The sequence below is a fragment of the Chiloscyllium plagiosum genome, unplaced genomic scaffold, assembly GCF_037043375.1.
Source record: "Chiloscyllium plagiosum isolate Xiang-an unplaced genomic scaffold, Cpla_swu_hap1 HiC_scaffold_15, whole genome shotgun sequence".
Classification (NCBI taxonomy): Eukaryota; Metazoa; Chordata; class Chondrichthyes; order Orectolobiformes; family Hemiscylliidae; genus Chiloscyllium; species Chiloscyllium plagiosum.
Window position 1 is genome coordinate 26,260,295 of NW_028270153.1, and position 23,822 is coordinate 26,284,116.

Consider the following 23,822-nt stretch of genomic DNA (forward strand, 5'->3'; position numbering starts at 1 on the left):
TTCACATTTACTTTCTCATTAAAATAATAATTGATTCTATTTCAAACACTTTGTTTTGATGCATTCCATTTTCCTTTACTCTTCAAAATCTTTTTAACATTCCCCTTTACACATTTGACAATGATGTTAGTCCTAAAACGCCTCAAATTGCGATTCTAGTGTTTACATTGATAGCGCAGCTAGTGAAGCTCTCTAGCCCTGACTTACATGATCAGTGGGAGGATACCTCACTTCCTGGGAAGAGTTATGCACAATGGTTACTCTGGGCAGCGCGGTGGCTCAGTGGTTAGAACTGCATCCTCTCAGCAGCAGGGATCGGAGTTCGATTCTAGCCTCAGGTGACAGTCTGTGGGGAGTTTGCACATTCTCCCAGTCTCTGCGTGGGTTTCCTCCAGGTGCTCCACTTTCCTCCCACAATCCAAAGATGTGCAGGTTAGGTGAATTGACAGTACTAAACTGCCCATAGTGTTCAGGGATGTGTAGGGTAGGTGCACATGTCAGGGGTAAATCTAGAGAAATAGGGTAGGGGAATGGGTCTGGGTGGGTTACTCTTCAGAGAGTCTGTGAGAGCTTGTTGGGCCAAATGGCCTGTTTCCACTCTGTAGGGATTGTATACAAAAAAAAAACATTGAGGAGTTCACATATACATGCCTGTAAAAAACTAAATGCCTACCTATGATAATTGTATCCATCCCCTAAAAAGAAAAGCCATTGTCCTCCAAATAAGATATAGTCAACAAATATTTTTAAAAGTTTAGACTCTGGACCTTTTTAGCCCTGATCTTCCAAGCTATTACTACAATCAAATTTCTTAACTACTACCATGGTGAATCCACACAGTGACCATTTGAAGATTCTTGCGTCCTTGCTGCTGTACATGATCATTTCCAATCTCTGGAGGCCTTCTCTAGAAATTGCCCGAGTCTCCTCAATGCTTAGTCAATCGTATATAAAACTGATCAAAAGCTGAAAGCAATTAGCCACTGCTTCAGCAGGAACTTCTGGGATTTACGGTCCTGGCTTTTGAAAAATTTGCTTCTTAAACACGATTGGCTGTTTCATCGCATCATTTTGTTTTCATCTCTCACACAGATGTATTGGCAGTTGCTTCATTAAGCAGGCACCACTGTGCCTAGTGTGGGAAATCCATTGGGCATACCCAGGACAGTTCCACATTTGGAGCGACAGGAGTTCATGTGGAGGAAGCAAAGCGCAGTGCCAGTGCACCTCAGGCATCTGACACCCTTTTGGCCTGATCCCAGAAACCAAGTTATCAGAATGGTGAGGATGCAGAAACTTCCATGCAGTCTTCATCCGCAATTCACAAGGGAGATTGCCAAGGTTATAATTTCTCCTCAGGTCCAGCCTGCCAGAAAGAGGGTACTACAGGGGATAATGCTGCTAATAGCCATGAAGGTTACCAGATAATTAAATGTTCACATGTCAGTTGCTGCTGTTAGCCTTCTGTCTGCTGATTCAAACAAGTGACAGAAGGGGAATACTTCCACCAGCTTCCTTGTAATAAGCAAGTGCAACATGGGAAGCTGTCACGTATCAGAATGTTTTTTAATTGAGGTTTAATTCCTCCTTACAATTGTCCAAAGAAGAGACTGATGTGTTGCTGACAAAATTAGCCAAGGGGAATAAGTAATTTGTTAACTTGTTTCACATCAAGGGAAATTCATTCACTGAAGACAGTGTTGTTCAGTATGAGAAGAGCAATTATCTGTTCAGAATAAACATTTGTGCAGTCATTCCCAGACTGAAGTACCTCTGCTGCAGCTGTCTATAACTGGCGCTTCTCCCTTGTATGTCTATTAGCAGACTTGCAGGAATGAGAACTTTTCTGGCCTCTAAGGGTTCCCAAATGCAAGTGTCTCAGCACTCACCTTCTTGCCACTCTCTGCCAATAGCCATAGCCTGTGACCTTATCAATAGGGAGAAAGAGAAACTACCCAGAATTGGAAGGAAAGCAAGCAAGCAACAGAAATCCATGCACCAAAACAAAAAATGGAGGGGGAGTATCGCTGAGCACTGAGACAGCAGCAATGAGAGAACAGCACCAAAAAAAACTGCTGGAATAGATTTGTCTCAGAAACGTACAATGCCAGCATCCTGTTGGAGCCGTTAAACAATGGAATGAAGGAGTGAGAGAGGGTAAGGGCTTTGGGAAGAGGGGCGGCTCAGCAAGTGATGGCACAGGGATAGTGAAACAGGTTGGGGGAAGACAGAATGGGACAGGGCAGGTGGCGCTAAAGGGCAAACAATGCAATAGGTTTGCACCAGGGAAACATCTGCCCACCTTCTTCCTGCCACCTCAGCAATCAGGCTCTGGGCAGGAAGGTCCATGTACAACCTTCCTCACCTGCCAGTTAAGTCTTTAGTGGTCAATTAACAAATATTTGAAAGCCTCAATCCACCACCTGCCAAACCAAGATAGCCAGTCACCCTGCCTGCCCATCAAGTTTTGGGAAGGGGAGGAGAGGGGAGCCTCTTAATTTGCCCCAATCTTGGAACAATTCAGGACACTGATGGAGAATGGGGGAGTGATCACTGAAAGCCACTCGTTTACCTTTGCATCCATTCTCCTGACTACTACGCACTGCCTCCCCACGAAACACAACAACTTGTCTGTTTGCTGCTGCCGATTTTCATGGGGGCTCTTGTTATGAAGTCATCGAAGTGTTAGCGTGCTCTGTTCACAAATGCTGCCCGACCCGCTGTGATCTCCAGCATTTTTTGTTTTCAGTAGATTCCAGCCTCTGCAGTAATTTGGTCCTATACCATCGGATGGGGGTGTGGCTGGGTGATCCTACACTCACTGCGAGCATGGGTGATAAAAGGCCGAGTAGATAGATTTAATAACCAGTCAGCAATGTTAAAGGGCTGCTGCTGTCCTATGCCCTCATGCTTCCTCAGAGAACATTGGAAATGAGTGAGCTGCTCAGGGTAAATCAAGGAAAATCAGCTTCCTCCCTACTCCCATTGAGGATTGTTGGAGCACTGACTCCAGTTCTATTGCTGCAATGATCACTGATTCCAAAATGATCAAGGCTCACTTGGAAAGCGCACTACTTGTTCAGAAATAGGTAGTGGAATACTGGTAGCACCAGCACCAAATTCATCTACTCTTTTCAATTGGGCAAAAGTTTGGGAGGGGTACATTACTGACAGCCATAGGGAGAGAAAGAAAAAAAATCATTGCCCACATACCCCTTCCTACTGGTTGAGAAAGAAACAGTAACAACAGCGCAGCATGATCTTTTCCAAGCAGCATCTATTTAAAACAAAAAAAAATAGAACAGTCTGGACATAAATCTTACCACCCTCGTGTAAAACTAGCCTTGCTAATTAACCATCAATTATAGCAACTCCGGAGTTTAATTTTTATGGAAATCAAAGGGAACAAAAATCAAGTTGTTCTACAAGGGTGGCCAATCTGGAATGGTGCTCTATGCCTGGGTGGCAAGTGGAAAATCTCCACCAACATTTTCAACTTTAATAGAAACCATTTCAGTTTCCTTTGTGTACTCTGGAACAAATCCAGGGTGGTTTCAGCTCTGCTATAAAATGATGTGAATACAAACTCCACAGGCAAAATTTTATTCAGCTGTGTCTCAGTAGAAACATCAGTTCAAATGGAAACTCTGTACAACATATTCCTTGTTAAAATAGACAGAAACGATGCAACACCAGCTGAATAGTTAAACTATAATTTCAATATCATCCTCCGTTCGAATGCTGAAGCAGAGTCAGACATTAGATCAGTATTGTTCTTTAATCGTTCATGGAATGTGGGTGTTGCAGGCCACCCCCAGTTGCCCTTGAGAAGGTGGTAGCGAGCTGGGGGATGAGAGGGTAATAAATACTGTCCCAGTCAGTAACCCCTACATTCCATGAATGATTTTTAGTTTAAAAACTGATCCAGTACATGACTATGCTTCAGCATTTCAAGCACAGACTCTACTCCTTCCCATCCTTCAGTCCTAATGGACATATGAGAGACATTGATGGGCATTTTTTCGTGATGATGCTGCTAATATTTATCAATCTAAACAAGGACTTGGTAGGTCAAGGCGACAACAGTAACAGAGCATGCAAAGGCACACAACCTGTTGGAAACATTATTGAATATTCAAAATTAATTAAAAAGAAATAAAAAACTGGAGGCCCCACACTGTCTAGAGCAGAGAATGTGGAACTCCTGCACTGCAGATGGTGATGGAGCATATACAAGATATTAATTCTGCATTTTCAGCACCACATAGCCTCATTAGCACAAAGAAAATTTTTTCTCTTATCTGAGAATGTCTGTCTGAATTAAACCAGCAATATATACACAAATCAACTTACATTTCTAGAGTGTTCATTCCATGTTGAAACTTTATTGCTGGAACAGCACAGCAGGTCAGGCAGCATCCAGGGAACAGGAGATTCGAAGTTTCGGGCACAGGCCCTTCGGCCTGTGCCCGAAACGTCGAATCTCCTGTTCCCTGGATGCTGCCTGACCTGCTGTGCTGTTCCAGCAATAAAGTTTCAACTTTGATCTCCAGCATCTGCAGACCTCACTTTCTCCTGTTCATTCCATGTGCAAAGACAGGCTTACAGGACAATGGTTATCAACAAGGATGGGAGGCAAGGAAAGGTCAACAGCAGAGCAGGGAGAGAAAAAGAAGGAGGAGTGACTGAAAAGGACACTTCAGCTCTGATGAAGCATCATCTAGACTCAAAACATTAGCTGATTCTCTCTCCATGGATGCTGCTTAACCTGCTGGGATTTCCAGCCCTTTCTTTTCTTTTTACTGAACAGGATAATGCTGACCATGCCTATTTTAAATAAAGAAAAGCAACAAGGAAAAAATGCTGATGGAAAGGCTTTCTGTCATCAGAGGGCAGAAGTGACTCCTGATTATAAATCATAACAGCAGACAGCAAGGCCTTCAAAAAGCATGCCAATGCTCTGCCATTATTGGATTCACATTGGTAAAAGTGGTACCAGAAGTCAACTCGAAAGTCACTTTGCTGTATATATTTGTGGCTGACTCAAAGTCTAATCAATACTGGCAAAATTGATCCTTTTTTCCCTTCAGGGTGAAGTGAGAGTTAGCTACTCGATTTGATGTAAACATTTTAAATGATACATATTGCAAGTGGCATAGAAATTCACTACCAGGGAGCAATTCATTTAGTTAGCATTCATTTCTTGTCTGCATTGCTTTTAGCCTTGCTTACTTTGCATCACAGCCTTTCATCTAAAACTTGTCCTCCTCAGATCTCCAATAGCAAAACTCGGGACTCCATCGTCCTGTTGTCAAAAGCACTTACCAGATTAAATGGAATCTTTTAACCCAGAAGCTACTTTAGTCTCTGCAGAAAAAGCATTAATGTCCTATTTACTTTATTCCCAGTGGAAAAAAAAGCATTGTTCCTGCAAAAGTTGCTCGCAGCATGGTTTCCTCTTAAAATAAAACCGGCCAAAATTTGAGGTCAATCATTCAGGTGCTTGTTTTAGCTAGACCTTGAAATTCTAGTTCTATTATTAATGTTTTCTTTTGCTAAATGTTTGTAAGATTAGGGACATTCATACTGCAAAACAGAACATTTTTCTTCAATTTCAAACAGGAAGCTTTAGCCTCAAGCATCCATAAGTAAGGTTGTCCGCTCGACAGCAGATACATAACAACCCCAAGCTCAGAACGGCACTTCCTACTTTAATACAGTTTTTTCATTGTACAGCATGTCCTAAATATTTTCAAAATTGTCAATGAGTGCCATTTCAGAGAGGATTTATCCTACAGGTCTACGAAGATGACCTGGAGTACATTTTGAGTTGAATTCTCAGTCGGTAGACAAAATAAATGAATCTATGCCAGCGTTCGAAGCTTTTTTCTAAATCTGCTAACTCACTGCATCAGCCAGTAACACGCAAGTAACTTTAATTGGCAAGGACTGCACTCTTTAAATCATTTCCTGCCCTGGATCTTTCTATATTACACTTTCCAAATGGAAATCAATATTTTACTGCACATAACTACATGAGGAAAAGGAAAAATATTTTGTCAGACATCATTGCATGACGCATGAGCCTGTTCTCAGGAACGGTTTTGGAAACATCCATTCAGATAATGATGTGCACTAAAAGATTAATAATAATGCAATATAAGTCAACTAGGTTCCACTTTTCAAACTTTGTGACTTAAATCGATTCAAAACCAATTCCTCATACTATGCCACAGCTGATGTCATGAATTAACTACTCAAGTACTATATGGTACAAAAAAAACATTTCATGATATACTGTTTTCAGATACAACCCAAAATATATCTGAAATTCTGTCAGTTCCAACTTGTAAATCAGTCAGAGTTAACAGAAAGTATTCTGACCTCAAAGTATATCTAAAATTGATATTGCAGTGTCACAATAAAAAGTGATATGAACCTGCCAGAAGCTCAAAAGTAATGTACTCCTCTTTCCTCTTGGCTGAAATGTAAAAAGACGTTTATCTTCTGTTCACGTATCTTTGAGAGCTATACAATATTGCTGGTTTGCAGAGACAAACATGAGGGACTACTCTCTGACCGCTCCCAATAAGAGAGATAGAGGATTTTTTTCTGAGAACGAGGTCACCAAGAATCTTCCTTTCCCTTCAAGTTCTTGAACACGTTATTTCCCACCAAATCCACGCTGAATTTTATGGTCCCCACTCTCTATCACGAAAGTTGCCTGCCTCCATTTGGCCCACTTGCCCTGCAACTGTTACCACCCACTGGACTTTCAATTGTCTCAAGATAGAGTTTCCCCTTCCCCATATTTAAAGGAAAAGTCCAGTTTTTGGGGAACTGTCGATAGCTCTTTTGTCCCAGCAGTGACATCAGAAGCAGTGCCCACTGCAGGCAGATGCACAGCAGAGATTCCAATCGAGTCCAAACCTTTAAGTTGAGGACTAAGTTTAAGATTAGAGAGTTTTTTTGGTGAGGGAAGAGACTGGGTTCATCAGGGTGGAAGGTTAGGGGCTTCCTGTTTGCATTAGGGACCCACTTGGGGTGGCATGGTGGATCAGTGGTTAGCATAGCTGCATCACAGCACCAAGGACCTGGTTTGATTCCATCTCGGTGCAAACTTGGGAGTTGCCCATTCTCACTGGGTTTGCATGGGTTTCCTCCAGATGCTCTGGTTTCCTCCTACAGTCCAAAGATGTGCAGGTTAAGTGGATTAGCCATGCTAAATTACCCATATCGCATCCAGGGATGTGCAAACTAGGTGGGTCAGCCATGGGGAATGCAGGGTTACATGGACAGGGAGGGAGTGGGTCTGGGTGAGATTCTCTTTGGAGGGGTGGTGGGAGCTCGATGGGCCAAATGGCCTGCTTCCACACTGTAGGGCTCCTATAATTCTCAGGAGGCTTTATCCTTATTAGCTTGGCCAACAATCCACCAGTTAAAATCCCAGCAGTAGTAGGAAGTCTGTTAAAGAAGTGGTCATTCAACCATGAAAACCCCAGAAGGGGGTGGCAGGTGGCATCGAGTAGCCAATAGGCATGTGCCATTGACATGGTACTGAATCTGACACCCACACACTACATGCCATCCCATCCTGGGAGTGGGAGTGGGGCAGCACACTTAAATTCCAGCCTCGACATTTGAGTCTTTTCACTCAGGTCATTGTCACTGCTACAGAATAAAAACTAATCAAAGTCACATACTATTTACATTATGTCTGATGTGCTTTCTCCTTTATCCTCCTCAACATCTGAATTTGACGATTTCTGTAATCGTTTTTGAACGATTTGCCTCCATAGCTTACCAGAGTCTCACCAGAAAATTTGCCAAGTCTTCCAACAATCTTCGAGACTTCAATAACTGAATCTGGTCAGCCCTTTCTATAACTCACACTAACAAAAAAAGGTCAGCTTCTACATTACACTGATCACAGAGTTGGACCTCCACTAACCGGTCCACTGCCTCAGTTTTCAAATGGCATGAGCAACATTACATTCTGCCCAATGCTCTCCTGAAAGATTCGAAGGCATTTATAGGGTAGGTGAGATGCTGCTGAAGAGAGACATCTGGATATCCTTGCAGATGAACTGAAAAGAGGTTTGTGTGTAGGTACTGTAAGTATTAAGAAGTTGAATGGCCTTTATTTGAAGGGGAAGAAAATGAAAGTAGAGAAGTCTTGTTATAAACGTTCAGTGCACTGAAGTATTGTGTACAGTTTTGGTCACCTTCCCGAGTACTTGCATTAAGCAGCTTGGGAAGATTCACTTGGCTGATTCTTGGGATAAGGGAATGGTTGTGCCAGTTGGATCTACACTTACTGGAGTTTAAAACAATGAGAGGTGATCTTATTGAAAATAAGATTCTGAATGGGCTTGGCAGAATAAATGCTATGGGGATGTTTTTTTCTCACAGGGAATCTACAACTAGGGACTTTGTTTATAAATACGGAGCCTCCCATTTTTTTCATTCACTCATTGGATATGGGTGCTGTTGGCTGGCCAGCATTTATTGCTCGTCCTAGCTGCCCTTGAGAAGGTGGGTACTGAGCTCCTTTCTTCAATTGCATGTGCAGTAGGTAGACCCACATTGCCATTAGGGAGGCAATCCCACAAACTTCAGCCAGTAATATATTTCCAAGTTAGGATGGTAAGTGGCTGGGTCGGGAATGTGTCGGTTGTGGGTTTCTGCGACACTTGCCTTTGAGGTAGGCCTTTCTAGACTCTCCCTAAAATGTCCTTCAGTTTTATAAACTGAAATGCACTTTTCCAAAAATATTTTTTCAGAAGTTTATGCCTCTGCAATGTAATTGTCTCCCAAAAGTGACCAGACTTTACCATCAACATACAGAACTGAAAATGTGTTGCTGGAAAAGCGCAGGTCAGGCAGCATCCAAGGAGCAGGAGAATCGACGTTTCAGGCATGAGCTCTTCTTCAGGAATGATTCCCGAAACGTCGATTCTCCTGTTCCTTTCATGCTGCCTGACCTGCTGAACTTTTCCAGCAACACATTTTCAGCTCTGATCTCCAGCATCTGCAGTCCTCACTTTCTCCACCAACATACAGAGACAAAGTAATGAGATGTACAGACAGTTCAACTTATGCAGTGAATCAGTATCACAAATATACTTTAAAAGACAAAGTAACCATTGTTATAATTCAGACCAGCAGTGATTGCAGCTGATTCTAAATCATAGCTGAAGTTGACCATTTAGAATTCTCTGCACAGTGCAGCACAGCACAATACATTGGCAAGGTATTGCAGGTTAATACAATTTCAGGGTCTGGAGATACTAGAATGATCCTCTCAGTTTAACTGTAGTATTGAAGATAGCTATCCATTTGTGCTCAGCCCCTCGTGAATCCTCACCATTGCTCATTGCAGTGCAAGATCCATTGGGCAGATTTTCTGCTGCCACCCTCTTTACTAGTAGAGCTCAGAAAGTGTGTTGCTTTGTTTAGCATCTTCGAGCAAAACTACCTGATTGCCTAATATATAGGCTCCTGTCTTAAACGTAATGTAGATTAACGCATGTCAGCAATTAGATCCAAGTTACGTTAGTACAATGAGAGAGGCCTCTGTGCTGAGACCCGAAGATATTCCCAACATTACCCCCTCAACAGTCAAGTACATTTGATATCATCCCGTTGCATGCTGCTAATCCACTACCAGCATTATTCTTATCAGATCCTTCCACCCTTTTACAACACCTGCTACTACTGATTGCTTCTACCCTTCCTCTCAATCCCCGCGGTGTCTACGCCCAGCGTAGATTCATGGAAGTGATGGCGGAGATGGGTTTGGGCCCAGTACCAGACCAGGCAGCATCAGCAACAGCAAGCTAGGCCCAAAGCAGACTCATATCAGCGGCAGAGTCGAATTTGGGCCGATGTGTTACTCGGCAGCATCTGCATTGGCGAGATCCAGCAAGGACTCTGAACAGTGAGGGCATCAGTGCAGGCAAGATGATGCCCAAGAGTGGACTCGTGCATGGCCACCAGGCCCATGATGGAACAGTTAACAAGAAAGACTGTAAAGCTGGACACTATTACTTCATTTCTTCTCCCTTTATTTCCATGTTTTGGTTTATTTTTCTGTGTTTTAAGATGGTCCCAGAGAGAGTTGAAACTATTCAACATTTTTCACGGTATTTTCAAGATACACATGACAATAAGTAAATCAAGTAAAATCAAATCACACTCCCTCCCTGGTTGTTCTCCTTCCCCACCACCCCACTCTCCCAGGAGAACGAGAGGGCACAGGTTTAGGGCGAGAGCAGAAAAACTGAAAAAGGATGTAAGGCAACGTTTTCATGCAGAGGGTGGTGCATGTATGGAATGAGCTGCCACAGGAAGGGGTGGAGGCTGGTACAGTTACAACCTTTAAAAAGGCATCTGGATGGGTATATGAATAGGAAGGGTTTAGAGGGATATGAGCCAAAGGCTGGCAAATAGGACTAGATTAATTTAGGATATCTGGTCAGCATGGACGAGTTGGACCGAAGAGTATGTTTCCATGTTGTACATCGCTATGACTCCATGATCTACATTAGGATTGTTGCCAGTAGCCTGAAACTGAAAATCGACATCAAGAAGCTACATATTACATAGCTCTACTAAAAATGGGACCCAACGTCCAGTATGAGATAGGGCTTGGAACCTTCTTGCCATTGAGAATCTGTTTTTGAAAAACTTTTTGTTATAATGAAACAAAGGTTAAAAGAAACAAAGGCTAAACTAAACCACACAGACGGAAATTTGTGACTGTGTACTTGTTGAATCAACCATTGAGGTTTGAAATTTATGCAGTCTGCTTGCATAATGCCAGTCTATGGCATATTCATGCAAAATTCTTTGGTTCGCTATTTCAATGGAGGCTGTTAGCCCATTCAAAATAAAAAATCCTTAACATGGTACAGTGCCCCTTACCTCCACTTCACACTCAAAATCTGTGCCATCCAGAAGGGCCACCTTGCATGGCATGGTCTTTGGTTTCTTGGATCCTTTTAATGGAGATTTGGGGGTTTTGCCAGGTGTTGTCCTTTCAGACGTTTTGTCATCATCTGTTTCTCCAGCATCCAGCTCTTCAACTACTTTTGGAATGTTTTCTGCTTTTTTATCTTTTTCAGCATTCTGTTGGGGGGAGGAAAAATGATTTTAACTGACTATAAATTAAATACATTAAGACTCCAATTTCCTACTTTTCACTTGTGCACAGGTCTGTTTTGCAGAACAAAATGGCCAAACTTATTTTTAAAATACGTTTAAATTTTAAGTTGCATACTTTTCTAGAGAATCTGGGTCAAAGATGTTACATAAAATTTACTGAGCAATATTTTTAGAATTCTTTGGCTGGTCTGAAATAAGATCTTATTCCAAACAAATCAACAAATTCACTATTACCATGCCATTACAAATTTAGAACCTTATGTAAATTGTCACATGATGATGTCTGGCAAAATAATTATTTTTCATGGTATTGCAGGAAAAAAATAGCATAAATGTTTCGATTTTTGAACTCAATTTTATTGATTAGGCGAAGTCACGCAGAGGGCGATACATGTATGGTATGAACTGTCAGAGGAAGTGGTGGAGGCTGTTAGAATTACATTTAAAAGACATCTGGATAGGTATATGCGTAGGAAGGGTTTGGGCCAAGTGCTGGTAAATAGGGCTAGATTAATTTAGGATATCTGGTCTGATGAGTTGGATCAAAGGGTTGGTTTCTGTGCTGTAGCCTCCATAACTAGAAGTCATTTTTAGAAATTCATTCATTGGGCATGGGCCTTGTTGGCTGGGTCAGCATTTATTGTCTGTACCTAGCTGCCCTTGAAAAGATGGTGCTCAGCTGCCTTCTTGAACTACTGGAGTCCATGGGCTGTCGGTTGATACACATCGTTAGGGAGGGAATTCCAGAATGTTGACCTAGCGACAGTGAAGGAACAGCGATAAATTTCCAAGTCAGGATGATGCGTAGCTTGGGGGGAAAACTTGCAGATGACGGTATCCTTCCAGATGGAAATGGTCATGACCTCAACAGTGGTTGAACAGGATCGCTCTTTGTGTCAATTTTTGACATATTTAAACCCGCTCTCATTTCTATTTAAAATTCAGTTTGAGCTTTAAATTAAAGAAATTGAGCTAAATATCTTAAGGTATGTTTAATTAATAAATACAGACAGCAAATAGTTGTGAAATAGCTTATGGTTAAACAACTTGTTACCAATGCCACAAGGCTGCAATGATAAATTTTTCAGTATAACTAAATGGGTCAAATGTGTTTTAAAAATCCAGCACTACAAGAGAATCATTATTATAACTTCCATGAAAGATACATCCCTGCTTGTTCCCAGAGCCTCCATGAATTATGATTCACAAATAAAGCAGTTCTGTTGGCTAACTGTTGGCTGGCTAACTGTTTTCAACAATTACTCCAAAACTGATCAATGAGGCCTATAAAACAAAACAGGGGGGTAACCAGGAAAAGGGTTGGTCCACTAAAGGATAAAGGAAGGAAGGGTGCGTGTCAAACCTGAGAAAATGGGTGAAATTATCAATGATTACTTTGCATCAGTGTTCATTGAAGGGAGGGACATGATGAATGTTGAGATTAGAAGATAGAAGTTTGTTTACTCTGGATCACATTGACATAAGTAGGGAGGATGTGTTGGGTAGGCTAAAGGATATTAAGGTTGACAAATCCCCAAGACCAGATGAGATCTATCCCAGGTTGCTGAGGGAGGCGAGAGAGGAAATAGCTGGGGTCCTGACAGATATTTTCGTAGCATCCTTAAACACAGGTAAAGTGCCAGAGGACTGGAGGGATGCTAATGTTGTCCCCTGTCCAAGGGTAGTAGGGATACTCCAGGTAACTTTAGACCAGTGAGCCTGTCGTCAGTAGTGAGAAAGTTGCTGGAGAAGGTACTGAAGGATAGAATCTATTTACGTTTGGAAACAAATGGGCTTATTAGTGAGAAGCAACATGGTTTTGTGCTGGGGAATCTCGTGCCTTACCAAATTAGAGTTCTTTGAGGAAGTGACCAAGTTGAAAGATGAAGGAAGGGCTGTAGATGTCATATACATGGACTTTAGTAGGCATTTGATAAAGTTCACCATGGTAAACTAATGGAGAAAGTGTGCAGGGTGTTCGAGCTAGGTGGATAAAGAACTGGTTGAGCAACAGGAGACTGTAGTAGTTGAAGGGAGTTTCTCAAAAATGGAGAAAGGTGACCAGCGGTGTTCCACAGGGGCCAGTGCTGGGGCCACTGTTTATGATATACATAAATGATCTGGAAGAGGGCATTGGTGGTCTGATCAGTAAGTTTGCAGATGACACAAAGATTGGTGGAGTAGCAGAAAGCATAGGGGACTGTCAAAGAACACAGGAGAATATAGATAGACTGGAGTTGGGCAGAAAAGTGGCAGATGGCACTCAATCTGGTCAAATGAGGTGATGCATTTTGGGAGGTCAAATTCTCGAGCTAACTAGATTGTAAACGGAACAGCCTTGGGAAAAGTTGATGAGCAGAATGATCTGGGAATTCAGGTCCATCGTACCCTGAAGATGGCTGCACAGGTAGATAGAGTGATCAAGGCGACATATAGTATGCCTGTCTTCATCGGACGGGGTATTAAGTATAAGAGCGGCAGGTCATGTTAAAATTGTACAAGACTTTGGGTCGGCTGCATTTAGAATACTGTGTACAGTTCTGGTCACCACTTTATAAAAAAGGATGTGGACGCTTTGGACAGGGTGCAGAGAAGGTTTATGAGGATGTTGCCTGGTATGGAAGGTGCTAGCTACGAAGTCAGAGGTTGAGTAGGTTAGGATTGTTTTCATTAGAAAAAAGATGGGGGGGAAGAAGAGACTTGATTTACAAGATCATGAAGGGTACTGACAGGGTGGATAGAGATAAGCTTTTCCCCAGGGTGAAGGATTCAATAACGAGAGGTCACGCATTCAAGGTGAGAGGAGAAAAGTTTAAGGGGGATACATGCGAAAAGTACTTTACACAGAGGGTGGTGTTGCCAACAGAGGTAGTAGAGGCAAGCACAGTAGATTCATTTAAGGTGCATCTGGACAGATGCACAAGTAGGTGGGAGCAGACAGATACAGATCCTTCGGAAGTGGGCGATATGTTTAGACAGTGGATTTGGATTGGCACAGTCTTGTAGGGCCAAAGGACCTGTTCCTGGGCTGTAAACTTTCTTCGTTCTTCTTTGTTCTTTGTCCCAATCATGTAGTAATTGCTGTCTTAAATGGGGACACAGCAATACTTCATTTAGTTACATGAGGTAATTGTCTTTCATAATAATGAAATAAAATCACAAGGGTAATCTTCACAAAATTCCTGATTTTGTTTGATGTGTGGCCTTACGTCTGCTGTTTTATGTCGAGTCTCTCATCCCTGTGTGATTTGTCCAACATTTCAATTTAACCTTAAGGTGCAGAACCCAGAACTGAGTGAAATACACTAGATGAGGTCTACTCAAGGCAATGTACTGCTGTAACACAAATCCTAGCCTTTTATATTCTAGTCTTTGTATAAAGGTCAATATTTCACAAGATTTTTTTTTAAACCTGATCTCTAGCTTGTAGTGAATTCTGGCCTTGAGTCCATAAGTTAGTCTGCTCATCTACTGTTCCTAGCATCTCACCATTTAAAAAGGTAGCCATCTTTCTATAAAATCTATCCTTCTTCAGTTTAAAGTGGATAACCCAACGTGCTTTCTTGTAATGAACTTCAACTGCCACAATCTTTATTCATTTGTTTACTCTATCAATATTCCCATGCAATGTTTGGTTCCCACCTCCACTATTTATTGTATCATCTAGCTTAGCTCTCTGTTCCGTCATTAAGCTTTTTCTAAGTCTGATGAAAACCTCAAAATAGATCCTTGGGGAACAACACCAGGCATATTCAATGTCAATGTGCATCATCATTAATCCATGGGTCAAAGCACGTAAATGATTTCTTAAGCCTAATGTCACTCCTTCTCCTTAGCTTACAATCTTGCACCAAAACCCTTCCCAAAATTGACGAGGCTTCAACTGTGCCAGTTCTATTTGATATTCTGCATTCACGCCTTTCCCTGCCATCCCAGGGCCACTGTAGGCTTTTCATTATTCAGTGTCTGCATTCAATCCAGTCATGTCCAGCATCTCCAGCATAATACCACCAAACATCAGTCCCCTCTCCTTTTAGTATTCTGAATGGCTTGATCTCTCTGAGATCCTGGTCAATTCCTCAATTACATAGACCTCCCCTGCCCCGATCTTATGGTTCCTCCCCACACCTACCCTTTGACCGCCACCCTTCCCACATTCCAGAATGCTAAACATTGTTCAGAGTAAAATAACAATTTACATGGACATCATTTAGTTCAATTTACTGTCTCCACCAGACAAAACACATTCTCTTCTGCTCAGTATAAATCGAGAGATTTTCCTATTTGAGCAAATAAGTTGTTTTCTGTCCCATACACTTTCATTTTTGCATGTGTACGTTCAGCAGAGCCTTGACAAGTACCTGGCAGCAATTGTATGAATAGCATCATAGATTCACTTAACTAAAATGCTTGTTACATCCTGAAAAAAACCAAAGGTAAAGTCATGTTTAAACCTTTACAAATTCATGCTGGTTTCTGAGTAACTGAATTTTGTCCAGTACCTCTGTTATTTTGCCTTTAAAATAGGTTGTGGGCTCCAGGTTGCTCTCTTTTTAGCTTATCAAAAAATGACCTATTACTAGCAATTTTGCACCTCAAGGGGGACAATTCCTGAATCTAGAGTTTTGGAAGACCAATGATTAACAGATTCAACAATTTTCTCACTTAGTTCTTTTATTTCCCTGGGGAAGAAACCGCGGAGTCCTAGAAACTCATCCATCTTTAATCTCATTGATTTCTCCATTACAGTGTATTTATAAATATATTGCATTCAGATAGTTTATATCGCTTTGACTTATTCTTCGTTTTCTTTGGATCTCTAGCACTTTCACTTCTACTGTGAAAACGGATTCTTACGCACCAACCATCCCTCATAAAACTTACACCACAACTTCAAATGCACTTTAATTGCACTGAAAGAAACCACCTTGGCAGTCTGTCATCCAGCCCATTTATACATATCTGAAATTAAAAGATGTCACCTGGAGATATGCAAGAGCCAAAATGTAAATAAAAAAAATTTGAAGTGGTGCCTGCCATCACCTGATCCTGCTGGTTAGTGTTGGTGTCTGCTGGCTTATGTTCTTTATTGGCTGCCAACTCTTGTTGTATGACAGGTTGCTGTTCCTGTGGTGGGGAATCCTGCTGAACATTCGTCAATTCAGAATCCGTGCCGGATTCTGTAGCCATTGTTGCAAATTATTCTGAAAGAGAGAAAATTGGATGCTAAGTATAAAACAAAAGCCAATTTCAAAAGCTTCAGAAGGAATCAAGGCAAACAAATACTTCGAGAACAGAGCGGGACAATTCATCTTAGATACTGTCAGCAGAGTCATACAGCATGGAAACAGATCCTCCGGTCCCACTAGTCCCTGCCGACCATGTTCCCAAAGTAAACTAGTCCCACATCCCTGCATTTGGCATATATCCCTCCCGACCTTTCCTATTCATGAACTTATTCAAATGTCTTTTAGATATTGTAACTGTATCTGCATCCACCACTTCCTCCCTCAGTTCCTTCCATATTCAAACCAATCGCTGTGCAAAAATGTTCCCCCTTCTGGCATTTTTTTAAGAACACTCTCTTCTCACCCTAAAATTATGCCCCCCCCAGTTTTGAACTCCCAAAGTTCACCTTATCTATGCCCCTCATGATTTTATAAACACTTCCTAACATTAGAATTTGCCATAATAAATTACTTATCACCGACTATGTCAGCAAGACAAAAAGCAATGGCACAGCAAATAAAAGTATCACTTTCTCCAAAAAGGAAATTAGTAGGTTGCGCCCTCTCTAATGTTAAATTCACTTCAATGTCAGCAATTAATACACATTGTATTCAATACAGTATACCTCAGTACTCTGGGTTTTCAAACTGATTTACAAATAGTAATCAGTTTCATTTGAATGTACCGTATATGAAAATTGTTTTGTGTTACATGTACGGAATCTGATTAGAATCCACACTTCAGGAATAAAAAAACAAGAGCACATCTGGAATTCATTCAAGTCAGCATCAATTTCACTGAAACAAGAAACCAACGAATTGCTATACCTTGGTTGGTCACGTGCTTGCAAATTAAAGTTTGAAGCACTGTATTTGGTAATTTTTTTGGACTGGGGAATGAATGACAATAAATGTGGTGTCAATGGATGGTAATCAATCTTGCTATGGCTAACAATGAAAGGGGAAATTAATTACATGAAAAGCAGAGGGAAAAGCTTTTAATTTGTACAAATTAAAAGTGCTTAAAATGTTAAAAATGCAAAGTTTTAAATCAAAAAATTTTAAACCTTTCTCAAGGGATCATGCTACTGAATCCCCAACCAACTTTGTGCCTTCAAAATTTGATTTTCTTGCTCACTTTAATATAGAGTAATGTATTAGGTTCTTCCATTACAAGGCAAGATATGGATAATGCACACAGTTACGTGGTCTGCATAATTACTTATTTTCGCACACAGACACAATAAAAAGGTCTGTGTTATAAGCCCAAAATGTCAACTTTATGAAGGCTATTTCAGCGTTTTTTTGGTAGTCACTTTTTACTAGTTTCTCAAGTTGGTGGCAGCCAATCTTATGTACTAATGCATTCACGGCAGGCCAAGTCAGGGGGTAAACATCCTTTAAATAACACTTTGTACAGAAATTTAAGTTTAACTTCTGTGTCTGCCTGTAACAAAGTTGTGAGTCTGGTTTTGACTAAGAATCTTTCAATTAAGCCTCAAACATTAATTGGGAGTGGAAGCTTTTACTGCTTCAAACTTTTAACACCAGTTCAAAGCAATATCAACAGACAGAAGTGATACATGGAATTCAGTCTGGAGTTGATGCATTTTGGGGAGGACAAGGATATTGCTGAAAAAAAGTCCAAAGGAACTTTGGTGAGCATTGTTACAGTAGCAACGCAATTAGGTCGGGTGAACAATGAGGAATGAGATACTTTCCTTTCCTAGCTAAATACTATAGAATACAAGTATACTGGTTATGCCAGAAGGATAAAGATTAGTTAGGTGATCAATTTGTTCATTCAATATAGATGAAGCAATATTATAAATTGCCAGTGTCCTAACATTTCATTGCACATTCCAGCTCCTTTTGGCCTCTCAAAAGACAAGGAAAAGATTTGGAACTATTCTGAACTAATCAAGAATGGTCCTTCATGTCATCTGCCCAATTACGATCAAAACTGTAACAATGGTCAAAGAACAGTGAAAACATCTGCTTTGCTTTGCACATTTTTAAATCTGAAACAGGTCAAAATACTTACCCTTCAGTCACCTAGACGCCCACAAATTTTAATCCTTTAACACTAAAGACGAACACAGAAGTTTCTTTACAGATGAAGAAAGTGATAACTCATTCATGAGACCGTAAAATGCTGCAATGGAGATTCACTGATTCATGTTGAAGGGCAACTATTCACTTACATAGCTTTTCCTCAGTCACACTTATTTTTGTAATCTTTCTGAGCCCAGAAAGGGAGGAACAACTAGCCAGAGTAATTGTAAGCCAGTCAGTTCAACCTCAGCACTGAGAAAACTAGTGGAAAAATTCTAAACGATGGTACAGTGGCACAAAATATCAAGGACAGTCAAGGTGGATATGCAAAGGAAAGTTACTGTCTGCCAAACAGGATTGAGATTTGAGGAGGATCTTTCAGGATAATGTGTTTGATGTAGTCTGCTTGATTTTAGCAAGACTTTTGACAATGTCCCACAAAGACATTAACAACTCTTGGAATCAAAGGGCGGTGTTTTCCAGTTGTGAAGGTGGTAGACCCAGAGATTGTATTAATTTTCTTTTTTCTGTGTGGAGCCGAAATAATTGCACTTGTGTGGGAATGAATCATCCTTTAAATGGTTATTATTTGAATACTTTAAGTCTCTCAATTGACGGTGGGAGAAATAGATGGAGTTTGAAAGCTCCAGCCCAGAACTTAATTTTGCCTGGAATTTCACCACTTCCACCTTCTTGTCTCCCTGTCTTTTAAGGGATTAAAGGTGTCAATTAATAAACATTTAAAGGATGATTCATTCCCACAAAACTGCAATTATTTCAACTCCATGCAAGACAAAAGGGATTGGCCAATTCATGGTAAATCAATCTAGGCAGTTATCACGGATGTGGGGATGGAGCAGCCCTTCGTCTGTACTAGTTTGACTAGCACAGCAAGACTGAGAGACTAGACAGACAATAGGCTGGCTACTGATATCCACACCCCCTTGTCCCCTCTTCACCTGACACCCAGAAACCAACTATCTCCATAAAAGCACTTAATTGAGACCTTGGTCATTATGATAGTGGTTGCCTTTGCAGTAGCTGCCACACGTTTCTCAGTGGTACTGCTGAATGGGCATTCCACCCTTATACTTTCTTGCTGAGAAACACCTGCTAATACCCTCTAAACTGCCTGACTGGACAGGACTATGGCGATCCAGTTTCTGAAAGTCAGATTAGATTAGATTAAATTACTTTTACAGTGTGGAAACAGGCCCTTCGGCCCAACAAGTCCACACCGACCCGCCGAAGCGCAACCCACCCAGACCCCTACATTTACCCCTTACCTAACACTATGGACAATTTAGCATGGCCAATTCACCTAACCTGCACATCTTTGGACTGTGGGAGGAAACCGGAGCACCCGGAGGAAACCCACGCAGACACGGGAAGAATGTGCAAACTCCACACAGTCAGTCGCCTGAGGCGGGAATTGAACCCAGGGTCGCTGGCGCTGTGAGGCAGCTGTGCTATCAGCTTGGATGTCACGTCAACTTTCCAGCAAGTAAGCAAGATCGCTGATGAAAATGAAAAATTTGAGTCAACGAGAAAGTTGGATCCACAAATGGCTCATTGGCAGGAAACAATGGGTACTGGTTGATGGGAAGGAGGTTTCCAGAGTTCCACACAGCTCAGAGATGGGACTCTTGTTAGTGACACATTTCAGTGATTTACACATAAATATAATGATTAAGATGCTTGTAGATTATTTGAACATTTCTTGCGTGGTTTATGGTGATAAAGAAAGCAGTAGAGCTGGTCAAAGAAATGGCAAATGGAATACAATCCACAGTAGCATCATGTATTGCATTTGGGGAAGCCAAACAAATAATGAAAATATGCATAAATGGAAAACTTCTTAGTAGTAGAGGAATAGAATAAAACTTGAACTGTACATCTACACTTGTCAGAATTAAAAGAGGACAGGCAGGTAAGACAATATGGGGAGTATTTCTTAGTGGCCTAGGACTAAGGAAGATGTAGTGGAATCGTACGAGTAAAGCCACAGCTAGAGTATTGAGTACAGTTCAGGTCACCACATTCCTTCATAGGAAGGAAATGATCACACTAGTGTGGGGACACAGAAGAGATGTACAACACCATTGCCAAGATTGAGAATTTTATCTAGAAAGAAAGATGGGAGAAACTGGGTTTGATTTCTTTGGAACAGAAGAGAGTGAGGGAAGATTTAATTGAGATGTGTAAATTTATGAATGGAAAGGAATTACCTATTTCCATTAGCAAAGAGATTAATAATCTGAGGCATGGATTTAAAGTAATTAGTGAAAGGCGTTTGGTATGCTTGCCTTTATTGGTCAGTGCACTGAGTACAGGAGTTGGGAGGTCATGCTGTGGGTGCACAGGACATTGCTATGGCATTTTTGGAATATTGCATGCAGTTCTGGTCTCCCTCCTACAGGAAGGTTGTGAAACTTGACAGGATTCAGAAAAGATTTACAAGGATGGTGCTAGGCTTGGAGGATTTGAGCTATAGGGACAGGCTGATTAGGCTGGAGTATTTTTCCCCCTGGAACCTGAGGGGTGACCTTATACAGGTTTATAAAATCATGAGGGGCATGGATAGGGTAAATAGACAAGGTATTTTCCCCAGAATGGGGGAGTCCAAAACTAGAGGGCATAGGTTTAAGGTGAGAGGGGAAAGATTTAAAAAAGGACATAAGGAGCAAGTTTTTCATGCAGATGGTGGCACATGTACGGAATGAGCTGCCACAAGAAGTGGAGGAGATCGGTACAATTACAACATTTAAAAGGCATCTGGATGGGTATTTGAATAGGAAGGGTTTAGAGGGATATGGACCAAACGCTGACAAATGGGATGAGATTTATTCAGGACATCTGGTTGGCATGGACAAGTTGAACCAAAGGGTCTGTTTCTGTGCCATATATCTCTATGACTAAGGCTAGAGGGGAATTAAAATAATAACTTATTTTCATGCAGATGGTGATGTAACTCACTACTTGCAAGTGTGGTAAAAGCTGAAGCCTTGACCCCATCACATTTAAATGCATGTGAATGCGTGCTTGAGATGCCATAAGCTCTGGTGAAATAATTCAAGAGCTGGAAGGTGGGCAGTTCTTTTAGTGAAGGGGGGACAGAAAGGGCAAAAAAAAATTCACATCTGTGTCATAAATATTTCCATGCTTAAGAAATTGTCCTCATCAGTCGAGATACCATTTTAAATGCAATATATGCAACAAGTGTAGAAGTGAAATCCTTAAGAACATCTTAAATTAAATACTATTTGCATCCTTACCTTTGAGTGAGGCAGTAAGTACATATTCATCAAGGTTAACGTGTGGTGATCAGACAGATCTGTTGGTCTGACAACAATGCCAATTGATGTAAAAACAAAAAGTACTGAAAGTACTCATCAGATCGGACAGCATTTGTGGGGAGAAAAATAATGTTTCAGCTCAAAACCTTTTGTCAGAAAGCAAACCTGCTGAGTATTTTTGGCATTTTCTGTTTTATTTCAGACTGAGAGCAAATCCCAGTATCTTGGTTTTGTTCCATTAATTGAACCCTCGGGATGGGCTGAAATCAAACTGAAATGTCACACCGCTGCAAAAGATCATCCCTTTCGAAGCTCAGGCATCGTAGAAGAGTTTCAACCCTTGCTACAGCTCATCAGAGTGATTGATGATGACGACATCAGGCACAAAAATAGCTTCCCCTCTCATGCATCATTGCCTCGCTGGCAAGTCTTGCATCTTATCAAACCTATGATTTTAGCACTTCACTTAACTGCATATTCCACTCATATTTCTCTACCTATTTAATGTTGGCTGCAAATTTAACAGGCTGATAATTGATTTCTGTATACGTATCATTTAAGTAGAGATAATGAGCATAACACTGGTTCCTGCAGTACTATATCTTACATTGCCAACAAATTGACTTTTGATTTTATGCGTACTCTGTTCCATATTTAGGAGACAGGTACGTTTCTATTTCCTTGATTTTGTATCGATTTTAATGATCAGACTAACATGCAGAGACTTAGCAAAGACTTAGCAAAGACTTAATTAAGTCTAATCAAATTCTAAAATAATTTTGGATGGCCATATTGTACTTGGAACATCTTCAAAATCAATCTTAAATGGGTTTCTAGTGGAGATTTTCTTCCTAAAACCGTTGAAGAAAGTTACTGTTGCTATACATGTTTATTCCAATCTCTAGTGTTCAACTCAATACTATCGGCAAGTTAAAGGATTTAGTGTTCCTCAGATTTGGTTAATACCGGTTTTCAAATATAGGCACTGCATTTGCTTGGTTCTAATCCTGCTCAAATTCCCTACTAAACAATTCTTTATTATGATAGCCAGTGACCAAAAATGCATTCTACTTTACTTCCGGATCCCACAGCATGCTTCATAAACAAGTAGCTCTGTTAGAGAGGGATTTGAAAACACAATTCCTTTGCTTTGAGCTTGAGTTGTTCCATAGAAACTTCTTACATATTTTCCATTCAATGGGCAATGATTTAAAACCAGAAGGTTGTGCTTGTTGCCGGATGTGTGCATATGTACAGCTGTGAGGGCTGCCATGTGTCAGCAGGCACTGGTAAACAGGAATGCCACTTTGGTGGTATGGGAAATATTTATCCTCCAGCAACACTGAAAAAAAGATCATCCGGTCCACCAACATGTTGCTGACTGTTTGAGATTGGTATGAGCTGAAAATGAGTTGCTGGCAAAGCACAGCAGGTCAGGCAGCATCCAAGGAACAGGAGAATCGACGTTTCGGGCATAAGCCCTTCTTATGCCCGAAACGTTGATTCTCCTGTTCCTTGGATGCTGCCTGACCTGCTGCGCTTTTCCAGCAACACATTTTCAGCTCTGATCTCCAGCATCTGCAGCCCTCACTTTCTCTCTGAGATTGGTATGAGCAAACCGGCTGCACATTCCTCCAGCAGTGACTAAACCTCACGTCTTTTATTGTCTACATAACTTTTGGGATGCAGCGAAAGCACTTTTATAATTCATTTCTTTTGTCCATAATCTTTATGTTGTCTCTTTATTAAATCAATATAAATATTATTTTGCACCAATTAGGTCTGCTTCACGTTCATTCACGTGTCATATTAACACAGGCGATATGACCCAACGACAGCCAAATGCAAATGTCACATTTTATACACTAGAAGATTGTTTCTAACTCACTGATGTCTTCAAGTACTTTCCACACGAGAGATAAGAAAATGAAACATGTTTGTTTTTTCCCCTCCTGCAAATCAGGTGTACCCTCTGTTTAAACAGTTTCAGAGCACTCACTAATATCAGTTCCACAGCAGGGTAGATCCTTTCAAATTGTACCATTTCTAGTTCTACAAAAATATCTGATATATTCAC

The 23,822-nt window shown here is 41.0% G+C and overlaps 1 protein-coding gene across 7 annotated transcripts in view; it reads right to left on the reverse strand.

The window, feature by feature from the left end:
- The window catches only part of LOC122560188 (uncharacterized), a 345,202-nt gene that overhangs the window by 106,358 nt on the left and 215,022 nt on the right, over positions 1-23,822 (reverse strand). For all 7 annotated transcript variants that reach the window (XM_087994826.1, XM_043710580.2, XM_087994829.1 and 4 more), the window contains exons 2-3: positions 16,210-16,370; positions 10,927-11,130 (exon numbers count right to left, since the gene is read on the reverse strand). In XM_087994826.1, the coding sequence (XP_087850952.1) occupies positions 10,927-11,130; positions 16,210-16,356 (351 nt within the window). In that variant the 5' untranslated portion in view covers positions 16,357-16,370. The remainder of the gene's footprint in view (positions 1-10,926; positions 11,131-16,209; positions 16,371-23,822) is intronic.